The sequence below is a fragment of the Phalacrocorax carbo genome, chromosome 10 (genome assembly GCF_963921805.1).
Source record: "Phalacrocorax carbo chromosome 10, bPhaCar2.1, whole genome shotgun sequence".
Classification (NCBI taxonomy): Eukaryota; Metazoa; Chordata; class Aves; order Suliformes; family Phalacrocoracidae; genus Phalacrocorax; species Phalacrocorax carbo.
Window position 1 is genome coordinate 20472533 of NC_087522.1, and position 19577 is coordinate 20492109.

Genomic DNA, 19577 nt, shown 5'->3' on the forward strand with positions numbered 1-19577 from the left:
TCCAGATCTGGTAGAATACCTCACCAATACTGCATATTACTGTTAAATAAGCAACTACACTGATGATTTTACCTGTGAAACCACAGATTAGATTTTATACGTTTTTAAGGCATTTATTTAGCAACAACCAACAAAAATTCAATGGAAAAAATAATATACCTCCTCTTTTATTCACGGTTCAGACAGGGATCATGAGTTTCAAGAAGTATTCAGTAGAAAGAAGGCAAAGCCTCTAGTAAATGCTTTTGATTTAAAACCACCCCAATCCCCACCCCCTTTAACAAACAGTCACATCTGAAAACACGGAACAAATGAGTGTGTTTGAAAGTTCCTGGTGCAAAACAGAGGGGGTTGGCAAAAACCTCTTCAGATTAGTCAAAAACAGAGCTATCCCACTCTATACATGAACACAGTCATCTCCCTTCCTTTTTTCCTCTCTGCTTCCATCCACCCTGGAAAAAAATCTCTATAAAGAACATCAGCAGCTTTATGATAGACAATGATCCTTTTTGACATCAGTCTGTGATAAGATTGTTGATTCTCTATCTTTAAATTACATCATAGCTGTGTAAAATATGCAGTGGTATCCAAAACGTGAACTCTTCACATCCGCTGCCGATACCTCAGCAAGATCCAGACCGCTGCTGCAGCAAGCGCCAAGCCTGGCACAAGAATGGCTGCTAGAGGAAGCCCACCTGATTCTCCATCACCTCGATGACCCACAGGGCCGTTTTGTGGCTGCAACTACAAGGAAAAAAAATTATTTGTGTCAGAGCCCATCACAGGACAGCCCCCTGTTCTGTGTCAGGACCAGGTAGTTCTGTAAGGATGTGCAAGATGGTTTCCCCAGTAGCTGTACACTCCACACATGGGAGGGTTAGAACAGCTTTGGATGGACTGAACTTTATTGCAGGGTACCCAGTCATTATCAACTCTGATGTTTCTCTGCCACTTTGTAAACTAGGACTGTATCAGCTGGAGCAGGGTACATCTTGTACAGCATAAGCAATGACACACACATACCCAGTCATCCCCTGATGCACCTCCCACCACACTATTTCCCAGTGTCTCTACCAGGAAAAGGGCATCACTAATTCTCTCTGGTTTTCTTACTTGCCCTGTACACTGGTGTGGGAGATTACTCTTTTTATTAAAGGAGTAGAAAAGGGCCTTAAGCCACCTCTCCCCACCAGCATGCTTCAGGCTGATCAGCATTTCCTTCATCAACTTCAGTGCTAGCAAGGAATGTTCAAATTACAACAGTGGATTAAGGATTCCCCTCTTTCTATATAAAAAATGGTGCCAGTGTATTTAAACTATAGCAGCCCACATTTTTTTCCTTTGTGGTGGGCTGCACACACATCTCAACATTAACATGAGTGATGACTTCTGAAACAACAGGGTGTTTTTGTCTGCAGTAAGATTTTGGCCTCTGAAACAAAACTGGAGAACTTGAGATTCAGTCTTCACAGACACACCTTTGCCTCTAAGGAGATCTGTAAGAAAACAGGCCACGGTCCAGGAAAATGAAGACCCAGGGACTTCTCCAAACTCACCTCTTCACTGATACTGTTACAAACAAGTAATGCACGAATGTTATAGCCATGATCAACTAGAGAAGACCAGAGTTCAAACAAAATCTTTATATGCATAATTCACACCTGGAATTGGTATTTTTCTACTTCATGAAATAGAGAGCTATCAGTCATAGAAACCAGGCTAAACTGGGCCAGAAATAACCCTAGGAAACAGGTAAAACATACCCTGCGCTGAATTTTCAAAGAAACATCATAGCCTGCATTCCTGAACAGTTCCACAGCATCCTTGTGCCGCAAATCCTTCAAGTCTCTGCCATTGACCTAGCAAAAAAAGAAAAGGAGAACCAGTTGCTGAAGCGAAAAGAGCAAGTTTTTAATGACGCAGGCTAGCAAGGGAAGGGTAGGAGATAAAGATCTTGCTCCTTCACAAAATTTTGCATTTGAGGCATGATACTATAGTCAGCAGGATTTTTATGTTGACAGCTAACATGAGAAACTCCAAGCCAAAACACAGAAGAAAACTACCTAGAAGCAAAATCAGTATATAAGACAACAGTTGTGTCAATAGCAGCTTCTTATGCTGTTGCTTTACTGGAAACAAGTCAAAGGTGTAATTCTGACAGCTAATGAAAATAAAAGAGCAGCCACAGGAAAATTATTAATAGGAGTCTCTTTCCCACATTGTTCCCTCTACTGGTCTAACTTTGAAACCTTTCTGTTCAAAAGGGTGTTATATACGTATGTTTAAAAGCATACTGATGTAACAGAAAAAAACAAGACTTACATACATATTGGCATCCATGTAAAAGTGATATTATTTTAATTTAAGAAAAATCCTAAATCATGGCAGAAGTTTTTATAATCTGCTTGATTTCATTCACTAACTGATGACATTCATCCTATTTTTCATCCCCATTACCCCTAACTGTATCCCCTGAGATCACATCCAGTGCCTCCCTTCTCTTGACATTCAGACCTCCCAAATACAAGTACATAAATATTAAACTGTCAAGAAAAGGTAGGATCATATTCTCCATTTAACTCAATATCATTTTCTGAATCAATAATAGTCTCCAACTAGTGTAAGGCACTCTATAGAGACTGAAAAGATTACATGTGGAACAAAATAAGCAAATATAAAATAAAATTAAGGAGTATTAAAAGACCATGTATCAGACTAGGAGAGGCTACTTCTTCACTCATCACTTTGTAAAGCATATTGTCTTATATGATTGCCAGCTGTCTGAAGAACCAGGGGAACTGGACCTTCATCAGTTTAAAACATTTTCCTAAAAGGAGATGCAGCCTATATTATTCCTGGTAAGATGCAATGAAGAGTTTTATGGCCTAGAAGTTTTATAGTCTAAAACTCCCCTTGATCACAAGGATCAGTGATCACTGACTACCAGTAAAAGATGGAAACTTAGAGGTTGGAGACTGATTCCTTTATTTATACATGTATAAATGACGATCCATTGTGGGCAAGAGTCTGATGGATTCTAAAACCTTAGGGAGAAAGTCACAGAGGAAATACAAACGCAGCACCAAGAAGTGCTTCTGAGACAAGTCAAGAAGGCAGACGAGATGGGCCCATGTGTAGAGGCACTCATCTCCCTGGAGCTCAGAGTTGTTCCCAGACCCCTAAGGCAGCTCCTTCCACAGAGCTTTGCAGGATCATCTAACAATGCAGTTAGATCACAGCCTTCCTCTCTGTGCACTGTGATGGCAAACGGGCACCTCGTATCACATCACTCATCACAGCACTTCAAGAACCCAACGGGGCGACAGAAGAAAGGGCTTACCGCTAAAATTTTATCTCCTTCTCGTAATCGGCCATCAAGGTAAGCTGCCCCATCCTTTTTGATCCGGCTGACATAGATGCTGCTGTCATTGGAAATGTACTGTTGATCTGTCCCACCAACAATGTTGAAGCCCAGCCCTAAGGTAATCCGAAGAGAAAGATGATGAGATAAAGCTCAAAGCTTCGGTCATTATTACTGTTGGGGTCTCTACCCTCCCACATTGTTCTGTTTTCTCCACAATACTGAAACTCACAGCACACATACCTGCATCACCCTTTCTCACCATCACTGTCTAGAAAAGTTATTCCTATGAAACTCATCTTGAAAGCAGAGGAGAGACCCTGAATGCCTGAGGGCCCAGATGCTTCATTCCATAAAGCATCCATGAGCTCTTTTCAGGTGAGGAATACTGAGGGACATGCCATCATTTCTGAGATGCTGATTCAGCCCCCAGCAGGAATATGCCTCTTCAGCACAGCATGAAAGGAAAGCATTCTGCATTTCACAGGAGGCTATAGTAAATCATTACCTTTGAGCAACAAGAAATCATGCCTGACAAGTGTTTCATGAGCTGGGAAACAGAGTTAGGAAAGGCAAGGAGCATTAAACCCTTTCTAGAGATGAGGAAACAGGCAAGAGGAGCTGTGCTACCAGCTCAAGGGCACCTAGAGCTTGGAAGGCTCCCCTTCCACATCTAAGGAGCTGGAACTGGCGTCCTTTGCCTCCAAGAATACGATTAGCTTAGATGCAGCTACTTCAAATTGTACGTAATCACTTTGTTCTCTTTCAGGAATTCGAAACACAACAGTAAATGAAGACAAAGTTCTTGGATTTAAAGCAAAACAAAAAGGAATACACATACATTAAACAGAACTGATGTCCACTTTACATTTTTGTTATGTTTTGTATTGTTTTTTAAAGTAAGCCTCACTTATAGATCTCTAGCTGAAACCAGCTGCTGGCTTAAAGTGCAGTTAAAGATTAAGACTTCTTGTTTCATCGAAATCCGGAAAAACAAATGAAAATCAAAATCTGGAAAACCATGTGTTACGACAGCACATTCCCCATTGCACACGCAGCTAAGTTTCTCTGTAAATAATAATATATGACAAGGGATGGTAAAGATTCCCTAAGAATGGGTTTGCAATGAAAAAAGAGAAAGAAAAGGAAAAAGAAAAAAAAAATATACAATCAAAGTATATGGAGAAAAAAAACAACTTTTTTTTCTGACGTAAACTCAGCATCCAAAACCTATTGTCAAGAACAGCTGAAGGCAAATTGCCCCCACATCCCCACAATCAGCCAGGCTGATTTATTTTCTTTCTTTCTTACTTTCTCTCAAAGTTGGGACTACAAGCCCTGAGAGGGAGAGCTGCAAATGAAAGTAAAACTGCCTTGTACCTGCTGGGAAGCAGCATTTTAAATGAGCCATATGAGATCAAAGGATGTACAAGATGAGTCATGCTATTTTAAGTATGCATCTACAGCTCGGAAGCAAAGAAATATTAACAGCAATCGTGCCACATTTTTTCCCCCCCCCTTCCTGGCAGCTTCAGACAAACGAGAAATAAAATGGAAGTGGCAGCAGACTGAAAAACCACTGACATTTCAACCAGACTACTATCTATTCCAAGAAGGGACAGTTGTGCACAATAACATGCCTGTCAATGGGAATTTAAAAAAAAAAAATAATCCACAAACCTAAAAATTATTTGCCATGAAGCCAATAACCTGGGAACAGGGAGAATCAATACTACAGAAAGTGTAAGGTTTAATCAACATTTATTAAAAAGCCAGAAAGAAGGAATCAGAGTTTCAGAGTACACTGATTCTCTCACATATATAAAAATCCCCAAATATATATATGTTTAAGAAACAGTATACATTTTGCAAGTTTTCACCTACAATTGGTAAAATAATCAAAAGTCACAGCTGTCATCAGCAGAGACAACATGAGGTAGGAGCAGATCTTCATGACAAAAAGAGGCAGCAGTTCTTGCCAGACCGAGTTGTTAAGTATTCACAAGGCTTTTTCACTGTGTCTTTCCTTTGCAGCACTTACACTTCCACTCTGGCTAAAAATATCTTCCCTGTTATTCCTCCAGCTCTCTGCTACTCTCCCCTTTCCAGCTCATGCAGCCGTAGAAAGACACAGCACAACTGGGAGAAAAGTAGCAAGGGGAAGACGAAAGCACATGGCACTCAATCCCTTGTCTAAAGGGACCAGAAGTAGAATGGCAGAGCTTTAAAAGTAGGCTCTGGGCCAAGATTCTGACCCTCCCTATGTCTCATTTACACCCCTGAAACATAAAAAGTCCCTTAAAAAGACATTAAAGAACCCCCATGATTGGCAGGATTAGGAAAAAAAAGAAACTGAATAATACTGCAAACTGAACAGATTAAGTTATTTAGTTTTCCATAAAACCAGATTTTTTAAATTTCAGCCTAGTCCTTCAAGAAGGAAATTTGAAAATGAGAACCGACATACACACACTGTTTTGCCACTCTGAATACGTTCACTTCCTCAGCAAACTTTTGCCACAGATGTTTAGCATCAGACCTATTTTAACAAGTTACAGTCAAAACTCTGATTTAGAGAGATTACAAGATTACACTGTGCTTTACAGATAACAGTGTTTCGTTCCTTACACAGAAATTAATAATAATTCACATGGTAAATGCATCAAGGTCATAAGGGGCTACAGGACTTTCAAATCAAGTGACATAGTAAGAAACCTAACTCTAAATATACACAGCCCATCTTAATGATGGGACAAATGCTGCTCGTGGTAATCAAATTTAAATTGCCATGGCCACGGCCACATTCAAGATCTGCCAAACTGGGCCCTTCCACCTCCCTCAGAATTTTAGGTACCCAAATGCATGGAAACACCTTTCTCATCAGAACCATCTTCATTTAGCAAATAATTTCACGGACAAGCACGGCTTCATTAGCCTGAGCTCGTCCATGTGCAGGTAGGGCTGTGCAGCTTTCAGGCCGGTGGCCGTTCTGGTGAGCAGGGGAGGCAGAGGGCTGCCCGCTGGGCTCACCCCTCGGGCTGCGATCACTGGCACAGGGGCCAGGACCGACCCCAGCCCCGCACCGAACAACCTTCACCCCGGAGAAAGGAAAACACGCGCCAACAATGTGGGTGCTCTGGGTCCCTGGGGGGCCCATGGAGCCCTGGCCAGCCAGCAGCTGCACTCAGCAGTCGTGCAGACAGAAGGGCTACCACATTTTCTTTCGTGCTCATTTTAATTAAAGAGAAGGGCTCGCACACCAACATTACAGCTCTAGCTCCAAAACCTCCCCAGAGCCTGCGGTTCTTTGAAGCCAGGGTGTTGCTCTGGAGCTGTGTTTGAGGCTAACTTGCTGTACTTTGGGAAAAATGTGATTTGAATAGCATCATAAATCCTGTAAAAATACAAGGGCAGACAGGCGTCTGCAGGCTTCCATGAGAGCACATGCTGCTGTGACAGGAAGGGCAAAGCCAAGAAAACACCCCACGGACTGCCCTGTTCCCTTCTCCTGCCAGCCAGTGCTCCTCTCACTCACCACCCCGAAGACCTCTCTAAAGACACCCCAAACAACTAACTCGAAGCTGACAGTATAGGGTACGGTCACTTTGACTGAAGTTTTTTGAAACGCCCCCTAATTTTGGGTACCCAACGCGGCTGGGTGCTGAGCACCTGCCATCCGACTCGAGCGCAACAGCAGCTGCACTGGAGATGGCACCTCCCGGGAACACCAGGTTGGAGTTGTTCCATCCCAGACACCAGCCGCTGCGCCCCCTCAGCCCCCGCAGCACTCTGGCCGCCACAAGCCATTGCCAGGAGCACGCCGTGGCAGGGGAGGCCGTGGGGACCGGGACCCTCCCGCCGCCGCCGCCCCAGTGCCCGGGAGCGGGCTCCCTCCTCCCCGCCGGGACCTCCCGCCGCCCCAGTGTCCGCCGAGCCCTCCCCGGCCAGCCCCGCTTCCACGCCAGCCTCCCGCCCCGCCGGGGCTGCCCCGGCCCGGGAAGGCGCCAAGGGCCCGGCGAGGGTCCGGCGCCCGCCCCCGCCTCACCTGAGGGTCTGCGGGTGAGGCTGATGACCTCCTCGGAGAATCCGCCGCCGCCAGCCGCGCTGCCGCTCATGCTGCGGCCTGAAGATGAAGTCGCCTCCCGGGGCAGCGCCTTTCGTTTCCTCAGCCGCCGGAGGGCCGCGCCGCGGAGCGCTGGGAGTTGTAGTCCGTGGCGCCCACGGACGGGGCCCCGCTGCCGGGCAGCGCCCCCCGGTCGCCCCCGGGGGCGGCGGGCGAGGCCGGCCCGGGCAGGGGCAGAGCGGCAGGGCCATCAGCAGCGGTGCCGGTACGCGCCTGGAGAGCGGTTCGGGCGGAGGGCCTGGGAGGCGCGGCGGCCTGCGGAACGGGGCTTCTCCCCTCGGCCCGCTGACGGCCCCTGTGGCGGGCTCTCACTCGCGGCAGCGGCTGCGGAGGAGGAGGAGGCGGCCCTGGGGAGCCCACCCTGCCTGCCTGCCTGCCAGGGCCGCACAACAGCACAGAACCACAGAATGGCAAGGGTTGGAAGGGACCTCTGGAGATCATCGTGTCCAACCCCCTGCTTTAGCAGGCACCCCCAGAGCAGGGGGCAGAGGAATGCGTCCGGGTGGTTTTGAATGTCTCCAGGGAAGGGACCCCACAGCCTCCCTGGGCAGCCTGTGCCACTGCTCTGGCACCCGCACAGGAGAGTTTTTCCTCATATTGAGGTGGAACTTCCTGTGTTCCACCTTGTGCCCGTTGCCCCTTGGTCTGTCGTTGAGGGCTATTGAGAAGAGTCCAGTCCCATCCTCCTGACATCCACCCTTCAGATATTTATCAGTGTTGCTAAGATCCCCCCTCAGTCGTCTTTTCACCAGGCTAAACAAACCCAGATCTCTCAGCCTTTCCTCATAAAGAAACGCAGCCTGGTGTCCCCTGGCCCACAGCCACCTTCCCCTGCCCTGACATGGCATCCTTGCCTAGCCTCACTGTGCTCCCTGTAACCCAGGTGGGTTTCCTATTAAGGTTAAGGAGAGGGTGATGTTCTTCTAAGGTGGGCATTGCGGATAAATGGAGAAATGCATGACCTGCTCCCAGCCCTTTGAACTGGTGCTGATAGGTCACGCAACAAACTACGACAAGTTGATCAGACAGTGATGGGCAGTAGAGAACACCCAGGGTAGAACAGAGGGCATCTATGCCAGCTCGTAGTCATCCTGCAATGCGATACAGAGGTGGTACCGGCGTGCAGTAACTCTGTTATTGCAGGATTCCAAACCACAAACAGCACATGGAACCGCTGTGCTGACCAATACAGCTGGGAACAATGAATCCTTAACTGTGTCCTGCAGAGGTGTTTGTTCAATTTCCCCAAAACTCTACAGAACATATAATTACCTAGCAACAAAAGGCAGAGTAGTCCAACTTTCCATCTAACAGGAGCCACTTGAACTTGGGACTCCTACTACCTCTGGGAGTTCTTGAACCAATAGATTATTGGGAAACACATAGTAAGGCAAAATTTCTCCCTATTTATTTCCTTATTAAACTTCATCCTTATCTATGTAGCACATACTACAAGTGTGGCAATACAGATAATGACAACAGGGAACCATGAACAGGGCTCGGTGCAGTTTAGTCACCTAACTGCTTGGCACTATTGGGACACCCATGTCTACACGCTGCAGGAACTTTTCTGAAGAAAACAAGGACCAGGTGCTCTGGTCTTCAGTGTTACACTGCTGATTTGTTTGTTCTGTATTGCAGTATGGATGAAAAATATTTCTGACTGTATTCATTCCAAGATTATCTACCCTTCTGGACTCCTGTATTTAATAGGGAGGGCCAGCCTGGGTGCTGGATCTCTGGGTTAGAGGGAGAGCATCCTACATGCCTTAACACTCAATGTTAATGCTTAGTGCTCAACTGCGTGGTAGAACACCTGCCTCGGAGGTAGGAGACAAGCATTCAAGCCCCCATTACACCTGCAATGATGAGCAAAACCATGGCTTGTCCATCACAGGAGGACTTCTTAAACCATTTAAGCCCAGCATGCAGTTTCACACGTGTTTCAGACCAGTTTCTACGGTTATGTTGTCCTGGGTATCTGTACTTATTTTTTGCCAATGGTTAAAAACACGGGAAAGCAAAACTTGTAACAACGGCCATCAACTATTTTTTCTGCAAACTCAGGTTCTACTAATACCATACTTGGCACACTCCTTGAAGTTACACACTGTTCCTTGGAAGCAGATTTAATGTATTTTAGAGATGGCAGTCCTGGCTTAGAACAAAAACAATTTTATCTTGATCTGAGGCAACTGCAATATTAAGAGTTTTTTTTTAAAGTCTTGTTTAGCCAGGAAGAGATTTCAAACAAGAACCATGGGTAAATCTTTTTTACTCATTCCCAGGCAGCACCAGGCTTCACCCACCACTACTGACCCACGACAGGTTAACAGCTACCTAACACTTAATAACTTGGTGCTCTGGCACAAACCATTTCATGGTGTTTCACAGTCAGACACTTCCCTCCAGCACCATTTCTCATACTAGATTGACCAATATCTCTTGGGAGATGGTGCAGCAGCATTTGCAGGCTGCCTCTTCCATGTTCAAGTGACTTCTACATTAGCTAAGTTCTCTCATCCATGTAGAACATCAAAAAAAGCAATTAAAACTAGGAGGAAAAAAAAGGGGGGAAGCCAGAAAGATTAGGCCTGAACTTAGACTTCCACCTTCACACCACAACAGAGTAGCGGGGCATTTCTAACAGACCACCAGAAATATCAAGTTATTCGTTGCTATGGTGAAATCAGAAACAACAATATTTTTAAAGAGAAAACCATAGCAAGGGGGTTCACACATTTTATAAAACACAGACTAGGTTTGTTGGGATGCATGTTTGTCTTGCTTATGACGCCCAAGCAGAAACAGAAGTGTTCAGAAATACTCCTGTCCAAAGCTTGCTGAAAGCTTCCTCCCAATTAACAGTCATGTTCTTTTAGATCAATCCTTAAGCATAGAGAAAAATATAAACTACAGTGTTTTGTTGCTTTGCCTCTTCCAAAACTGCATTTGCAAGTAAGCTTTCTAGCCTAAACTGTGCTTTCATTTACACCTCTGCCTCTTCAGTATGTGGGTCTGTAAATAACGACTCTGACTCTCTAAATGTTTTTCTGGTTTCAGCATAGATCTATAATCGGCCATTTATGGCATACTATCAATCAACAAGAGCAGGCCATCAAGGTGGCAGCCTGAGACTTCTGCCAGTGATGTTTATGTATTTAAAAAGCAAATTTTAAAAAGTGCACCAGTACTTACCAGTTGTGCACAGCTAGTTGGAAGGTACTGAGTATAGTGCTTGTGTAACTTTTTATCTCCATCTTGCACCTAATCCACAGGCCCCTTGCTTCTTACACCTGAATTAAGATTGTTACTTTTCTGAGGAAAAAACCCCAACCGCCCTCCTGCCCCTTCCCCCCCAGCAAAAAAAAATAAAGAGAGGACTCTGGTTATAAGGAATAAATTTGGGGTGTTAGTCAAAGGGCAGTTACCTTGTCTTTTGACATAAATGCAGGATTAAGTTTTCTTCATCTAAACAAAACCATCCATGTTCTTTCCAGATAACAAGTGTAGACAGCTGAACAAACGTGTTGCCTCATTTCCCCAAACAAATGTAGGTAACAATTTAAGAAGCCATTTGCTTTAGCCAAGAAGCCACAAAGAACTGTGAATCACGTCCTTTGTATTTCACATCCAATCATAACGTAACCTGCCCTTTTTGGATGCAGGACACAATCGTTAAAAAAAAAAACCTGCAAGAAAATGAGTATTCTAAAAACATAAACGTCGTACTTGGGAGGTGGCAAAAGTCTACTGTCATCATGTGTAGATTCTCCAATATCTTTCTTCCCAAATGTTGCAAGTATTGGGGTACTTATCCTGCCTTTATAGAATGTTTGCTAAAAATGTGGTCTTTGCTTTCCAAATACAAATAATTCTTTTGGTAGCAGACAAGTGCATTATAGCCCTTAATTCAGAAATACCAGTCCTTTAAAATAAAGTGTTCACTGTAAAGCTGGACAACAGACTCCTCTTTATGCTGATCTGGTTGAAAGATCTAGTCACTGCTATAATATAAATGATAAAAATAAAATGTATTGAATGATAGTTCTACATCCCTCCTGTTTTTTCCATAACTTAGACACGTTTTATTTCCTGCTAAAAAAAATGAAAAATAGATGTTTCTATTTCTTTTTTTTTTAAAGAAAACAAGTGCTTTGCTTCTGCATGACATTCTGCAGAGCTGCAGAGACACATTCAGTAATAGCTTACAAAGCAATCACGTAGTAAACCAAGAGAAGCCTCCCCCTTTCTGAGATAGTTAGAGAAAACTTCTATCAAATATTGCAGGAATTCTGGTTGGGGAGACTTGCAGAGTAGCTCCAAGTATTTCAGAAATCCAGTTAACTTGTGCAGCCTCACAGACAGCTCCTCTTAGTGACAATAAAATACATAGCACTTCTCAGGAGAACCCAGCAGTCAAGGCATTGGAAAGTTTCCAAAAAAGCAAGACAATTTGTTCTCGTGAAACGTCAGGTTTGGTGTGACTACACGCTTGATGTATATCTGATGGTTCAGAAATGTCATGCTTGCTGGCGGCATCTGGATAATACTTCTCTACCATCTCACACGATGAAGACCCTGTTGCTGGGATCTCCCTCCCTCCTCAGGGCTTCTCCCTAGAAACAGCTAGAAGGGCTTATGCCACAGACACAGACAGCAATCTCACTGCGGTACCTGTTTCTTGCCTGCCTGCATGTCACAGATGTGAATTAAACGGAGATTGCAAGAACAATTTTTTCTCTTTGCCTGTTAATGAATGACAAAAGCAAGATGTTCACAAACATCTCTCTGAATTGGAGAAAACATTAGATGAAGGAGTAAATTGGAGGAAATAATGTATCTACACCTGTTTTAAGGAGTTTACGTTTGTAAACTGTTGATATGAAGCATAAAAGCTATACCTAAGGTTACCTAACTACTTCCTTTTAAGAGCTCAAGGTGCAAAGAAAAAAGGAACAGCATGCCTCACTGCCTGCATTTATTAACTTAAAATAAACAGAGATAACATTTACTATGCATTTAATTATATCACATGAGATTAGAACTATTCAGAATGTGTTGAATTATTTTGATGAGTTATCGCTGGCTCTGCCCAAGGGAGATTTCTCCAGCAGCATCCAAAGCTACTGCTTTGTTGGTTTTCGGCAAGTGTTTCATGGTGGATTTTGACTCACCAGCAGGTGTTCTGCTTTAGAAACTGCTGGCTTTTCCAGGATTTGAAACAACGGCTATCTTCTTCTGCGGAATTGGGCCTTTCTCCTCCTAAGCCATCCCACTATTTCTGGTTTATAATGTATGGTAAGGGTTACTCCAAGGATACAGACAAAAAGAAGACTCAGTAGTGTTACTCCCATTTTTGCTTGCTGAAAAATCTCCCTGGCTGGAGGGGGTCCACTGTCAATGCTACCTCCAAATCCTTCCCATTCACAATACGGAGGAGCCCAGCCATACCTGCAGTGGCAGTTCTTACGATTGTTACACAGTCCTCTGTCATGACAGGTTGTCGAGTTACAGTCATAGTTCAGCAGTGATATGCTGGTACATGTCCTGTTGATACAAAGCATATCACTACCACATGGCGTCCCATCTTCCACAGCCCCCACGTCAGCCATTGGTATCCCGACATGGTAGTCAAGACTCCAACACTTTTTATCTCCAACAGGGGTTTGGACTAGCGTTACGTGGTTCTGCAAGAAAGGCAATTTGTCTATGTTTTCACACTGGATCCTACCACATAAGATATTCTCAATACTGCATTTTATAAAATAAATATTGTTACGAATACCACAATTCCCAAACCGGTCACCTCGAGTATTCACTGCTTTGAAGCAATCTAAAGGAGCGGCCCTGGCTTGTTTGCCAAAGAGTTGCCGGCACTGTTTACTGTGGGAAGAACATTTTCCTCGATAGCAGTAAGCACCATCTTTGCATGGGGTTCCATCTTGTACATACACGTCTGGTGGGCACTGAGAGGAAGTCCCATTGCAATACTCTGGCAGGTCACAGTCACCCGTACTTGCTCTGCAGAGCGTTCCTGCTGGAAGGACCTGACAGCTCTTGCAGCATTTTCCAGAAGCACAGACTGAACCTGCAGTAAACGTACAGTTCGGGTGACAACAAGGATCCTTTCTGCAGTTTGATTCCGAACCACAGTCACATTGCTCTCCACTTTCTACTATCTTATTCCCACAGTATTCACGCTTCATGGTGTAGAAAGTACCAGGTGCTGGTGGTTGACGAATGCAGCCAGCACCACGCCCAAGCAGGTCAAAGTAGTCTTTGTAACTGCAGTCACTGAACGCATCAGTGTCGACATCGCTTTCATACATAATGCATTTCTTTCGTCTGCATTTACAGCCCTGTGCATCATGGCGCATCCCTAGAGTATGGCCCAGCTCATGGACAAATGTGGTAATAAGTGAGGACAACTTTCTATTGGTGAAGGAAACAACTGCTGATGACCACTGGTTATCACACATGGACCCTAGAAACGCCAACCCCAGGCTCCTTCCAAAGCTCTGAAATGCAAACAAGTGAGCGGTATCATGGCGCATCCGTGGAGACAGGTCTGACTTCCGCCATTTGTTAAAGTCATCAAGTGCCTTGTTGACAGAGTTAGTAATGTTTATAAGGTTGCTTTTGGTCCAGATCTCCAATCCCACAAGAAAGAGCCGAACAGAAAGCTGTTCGTACAGGGAATCCCCGATGTTCATGACTTCTATGACTTGCCTCAAGACTTCAGTTTCATTCCTGCCTGACTTCACAAACCGCACATTGTCCACGACCACTACTATCTTCACATACCTGACGTGCGTCCACCAGTCCTTCAGCATCTCTTCCTCCTCCACACGGGGGGCCTTGAACCAGGGCAGCAAAGCCTTTTGGTGCAGCAGCTCCTCAGGGGTCAGCCCACAGGTGGGGCTCACAGGGCTGTTGGCCTCCTCCATGCGGTAGAGGACGTGCCGGAAGGCCGGATCATCGGGGACAGGCTCGATCTCGTAGGTGCCATCCTCCACCCAGATCACGCCGCGGAGGCCCCTGCTGCAGGTGCCGAGGGCCACCAGGGAGCCGGGGCTCCCCTGCACCTCACCCTGGTAAAAGCAGTTATCCTGCACGAAGGGGTGCTCCTCCCAGCGGGCCCCGGCCTTGCTGTAGGTGACCAAGGTGAAGGGGTGGGAGACCAAACCCCGCCTGAGCCGCAGGCGCAGCACCCGCGGCCGCCCTTCCACCTCTATCCAGTAGGAGACAGCCAGGGGGTTGGTGTTGGCCCGCGGGCTCAACTGCCGTGGCACCGTCACCCAGGTGGCGGCGACCCGCAGCTCCCTGGTCAGGTCCCCCAAGGTGGCAGGGCACCCCACCAGGCCCAGCAGCGCCAGCAGCACCCACATCGCGGCTGCCCCGTGCCACCTCGCTTTGTGAGGGGATGGATCCTGGAAGGGCCCTGCCCCGGGGGAGCCGCCCAGAGGCCTCCAACTGCTCCTCGGCAGGGAGGGCAGCAGCTGCGGGTGAGCGGCAGCAGCTGCGGGTGAGCGGCAGCAGCTGCGGGTGAGCGGCAGCAGCTGCGGGTGAGCGGCAGCAGCTGCGGGTGAGCGGCAGCAGCTGCGGGTGAGCGGCAGCAGCTGCGGGTGAGCGGCAGCAGCTGCGGGTGAGCGGCAGCAGCTGCGGGTGAGCGGCAGCAGCATGACCCCTTCGCCTTCCCCCTGGGAAAACGGCACCCCGCTGCCTGGGGTGCATCCCGGAGGGCTGCGATGGTGCCTTCAGACATGCTCTTTGAGCATGTACAGAGGCTCTTGTGGGGAGAAATAAATAAATTAGCCTACCACAAGCATGTTCCCAGCTTTTTACAATCTTCATTTTCAAATCAATGGGTTTTTCTCCTTCTGAGCAGACATAGCAAGGAGGGACCCCAGCTCAGCTTCACACTCCTTGCCACAGATTTTTGTGGTGAGCAAAGGGATCATTTGGCCAGACCACAAGGGGGAAAATCTGTTTTAATAGCTCAAAGGCTGGCTTTTGCTTTGTTCACTTTTTTTATTAAAGGATAATTTGTAAGTGAAGCTCAGGAACAGACTATTTCAGCTCAAAAGAGTATCTGGAAAAAGCTTAGGGTCTGAAATGAAAAAGGACATACATACTAGTCTCCTGGCAGGCGCCTAGGACATAGCACTCCTTGGTGCCCTTCCTTAGCTTGTGCCTTACTACAGCTACACACACGCACACCAAGAAGAAAGGTAGAACCAGGGATGAATTCACTTCCTCTACGTTCAATAATATAGACGCAAACTAATAGCACCAAGTATAAAAGCATAAAGCCTATCTATGCCACAGCAGCGTGCCTTAATTACAGACATCACTGATGCAACAACCATTTTCCCACTTCATGGCCTTTCTAAAGGTTTGCACTTGCGGAGCACTGGGAAGGGAGAGCTTAAAGGTGCACCTACCATTTGGCTGCCATCCTTGTTTTAGGGAACAGCTCCATCAAGACGCAGCTATAAGACAGAGCTATTAAGCCAGTGATCTGGATTGTGGTAGGACAGTATGTCCTGTGCAGCACAGCTACGCACACTGGTTTTTTGGCACGTAGTGCTGGGATTTGACATGGCCACACCTGTTACCTTTTGAGAACCCTTCCCAACTTTCTTTTCGGCACTGAAAGCATGTCTGAGATGAAGTCTGACCTGCTACGGCCCTTACCTTTCTCAGCTGCAGGAGGCGCGTGCTCCCAACACCCCACCTCAGGGATCCTGTCTTTCAGCACCAACTTCTGGGTGCTGACCATCACCCTGGCACAGGCAGCAACACTTAACATTTCGAAATGCCTGAGACATGTGCTGCCCCTCAGGAGGCTGAGCAGTGAGAGAAGCAGCTGGAAGAGGGCTCAGAGCCTCCCTTCCCTCATGCCCCTGGGTCCTGAGCAAGCCCACGCCTCGAGTTGGGCACATGGCAGGCCTAACCAACAGCTGTGGAGGTTACCAACCGTTGGCCAAAGGGGCTGCGGATTGTGAACTGGCACCTTGCTCATTCATTGCAAGTGGGGCTGGCTTTAGTAGCCCCAGTAATGCAGTACCTCAGATTAAAGGCATGAAAAGGACACCTGCTTCTATTAGGGGGGGAAGTGTCAATGTAGGTTTGTGACACTGTGTTGGGCACCTAAGCAAGCCCTTCAGCATTGAGGTCATGTAAAAAGGGATGACACTGTTGTGTTCAGCTGACCAGAGCCTTGTACTTCTGTTCTCTGATCAGGTAAAGATCAAAGGGGAGGGAGGGAAAGATTCCCACTGTATGACAGTGCTGATGAGTAGGGTAGGGAAAAGATGTTGTAGAAATCTGTATCTCCTTCAAATGCAGAAACATTTGTTTGGCCTGTCTGTCTTTCTCATGATTCATCAGTGTTTTTCAAAATTTTTTCAATCTTGTAGCCCCTTAAAATTTCCAGTGAAGATGCAAGCTCCTATTGAATTGAATCCTACCAGCAAGAGGTGCACTTTTATCACTTACCTTCTGTTCTGTCTTTAGGAACAAGTCACAGACCCCCAGCACCCTTGTGGACCACAGGTTGAAATCCACTTTCCTGGCAGAAAGAAATTAAGCTTTCTGATTGTTGAGAAATCAAGAATACATCATAATTCATCCCACTGTGAAAACTTCTCACCACCACCCGTCTATGATCCACATTAGGCTACAGAAGGACACTTGTCACGTAAGTGACCATCTACTTGTTCTGTGCATGATTACAGGACCAAAGCAACACTTTTATCAAAAATTCACCTTCGTCTCCAAGGAAAAAGAAAAATTGCCTTGAACGCCTCGTTATCATAATTTGCTTTACCATTGAAAAAAATATTGAGAAAACATCACATCAGCTTTTGTTCAGAAGCCATCTGTTGGTTCAGTGAAGCCACAATCTATTTGCATAACATACCTTCACTATTTTTCTCACGGGCAACTTCCATGTCCCAAAATAAACCTAATCTCTCCCCTTTGCCTTGTCCCTACTATTGCCTGTACGCTTCTAACCTTGCTCCCAGTACAGCTTGCTTTGGCAAACAACATATACTGACTGTCCAAATGGCATCTAACTTTCTTTGCTAGGAAAAGGTTACCAAAATACAAAGTATGGAGACAGAGTGGCAAAGAGGAATGGGCAAGAGTAACACGTAGCCTGGTCAGACCTTCCTTAGTGAAGAGATGAAAAAGACAGTATTTTTGAATGCATCTGAGACACTGCCAGCTTTACACAGTGAATTGAGGTAGCTAGATTGCCCTTCTTCCTATAATCTGGCCAGATTTTTGCATGTATGTGTATATACGCACATATATATGCCTATCTTATGTTTATACAAACATTTATATGTACTTTCAGGCTCTCGGGAGAATGTTTCTATCAGAGTTCTAGGTCATTCTTAGCTCCTGCTACCCCATGATTTAGGCCAAGAAAAGCCCTTTTGAAATCTGAATGGTTACTATCTAAGAGTACAAGCAGAGACGGCTCTCCTGTACAACCAAATCTCTCCTTTACACAAAAGAAAAGTGACACACAGGGCAAGTTTCAGAACTACTTGCTTGTTTCCCTTTCATCTATAAGCTCTGCAAATACTGAAGGTCCTTTGAAGGACGTTGGCACTCAGGCTCTAAAAACCAAGAGACAGTGTATAAATACCAGAGAGAAAAGGCTTAGATTCTCATACACTGTAAAACATTACTGACTAGAAGATAGCTGCTTAACCGTTTTTTGACAGTAAATTACTTGGAGTTTAACAGTAATATCTGACATAATGTCACTTGAGTATGTTAATATCAAAGCTCACTTAACCGATAAAATTATTTTAGAGTATCTTGTTAGCAAGTAACAGTATCAGAAGCTATTTCAGTCCCTCATATGGCAAACCTTCAGCATCGAAGGACAGCTACTAAGAAATCGACACACCCATTGAAAATATCCCTTACTGCATTATAAAGTAATTCTCTCAGGAAAAGATCATTTCCCTGGAAGAGGCTTATCACACTTGAATGCATTGTTTCCTGCATGGAAGCCATTTTCTATCCTCTCAACCACTTAGATGCTGGTACTTTAACTCAGGTGGGGTCAGAGCAAAAGTCCATCCTTTTTAATGCCCTCCAACACCAGCCAATACGAGACACTTCTGCAGAAAGCAAAAACGCTGTTAAGAGACGCAGATGTGAGGACAGTCTACCCCTCTGAGTTCCACCCTCATCTCTGAATCAGCTCAGATTCTGAGCATGGAGTTTAACGATTCAGTCTAATGTAACTCCAATTCAGCTTCACTAACATTCCCTCTATTCTTGTACTACAAGACCGAACAAGAGTTCTCTACTTTCCTACTTGCTTTGCAGCACTCAGTTTTATAAAGACTCAATATTTGTCTTTTCTTTCCTAAGGAACTAAAGTCTTGGTCCTCCCAGTGGCTTCACAGGAGAAATTTTATCCTACTCAGTTTATTGCCCTCCTTCAAACCCCTCTTAACTTTAAAATTCTTTTTCAGACATGGAGCTGTACAATACACTTTATTTCAGGTGAAGTCCAGTGACTGACAGAATACTTTGCTCATACTGTGTGTTCTAGCATCCATTTTTGACCACAGCTGTACATACCTTCAGCAATAAGCAAGATATCTTTCTTCTGCTAGGAATGTTAAATCTTTCCTCGGTGTATAGTAGTTAATTTTTCTCCCTCAAAAAACAAACAAACAACAAAAAAAGCCCCCAAAACACCCTAGATCTTCATTAAAGTGCAGCCTAGTCATTTTTCTTGCTTACATTTTTCCAAATGACATACAGGTTCTTAGTAATATTAGTAACTACAGAGAAATTCGGCTCCGTTAATGGCCATTTCCAAGGACTTTATTCTGAACATCAAAAACCAGCAAGGACTCTTGCAGTTCCTCACCACTCAATGCCTCATTTCTGGACAACCCCCTTTCCATCAAGTTGTCAGGATGAGACAATGGCTTTGGTGCTTCTTGAGCTCCTTGCTTGCAGAGGGATTTCTTTAATACACGAAAAATCGACACACTTTTTTCTAAGTGTATTCACACTACCTTGTAATTATCCAATGCTGAATAATGA

General features: G+C 45.4%; 2 protein-coding genes across 2 annotated transcripts; both read right to left on the reverse strand.

Annotated features, from left to right (window-relative positions):
• Positions 1-137: 137 nt before the first annotated feature.
• On the reverse strand, positions 138-7560 carry SYNJ2BP (synaptojanin 2 binding protein). Its single transcript, XM_064462354.1, has 4 exons — positions 7407-7560; positions 3341-3477; positions 1764-1859; positions 138-744 (listed from the first exon to the last, which is right to left on the reverse strand). The coding sequence occupies exons 1-4, from the start codon at positions 7474-7476 to the stop codon at positions 604-606; spliced, it is 444 nt and encodes a 147-aa protein (XP_064318424.1). The 5' UTR covers positions 7477-7560; the 3' UTR covers positions 138-603.
• A 4844-nt stretch (positions 7561-12404) lies between these two features.
• On the reverse strand, positions 12405-14983 carry LOC104044362 (disintegrin and metalloproteinase domain-containing protein 20-like). The gene is given in 2 exon segments (XM_009504178.2): positions 12405-12741; positions 12743-14983. Coding segments are annotated over 2 exon segments (2217 nt in total). The 5' UTR covers positions 14876-14983; the 3' UTR covers positions 12405-12657.
• Between the last annotated feature and the right edge of the window lie 4594 nt (positions 14984-19577).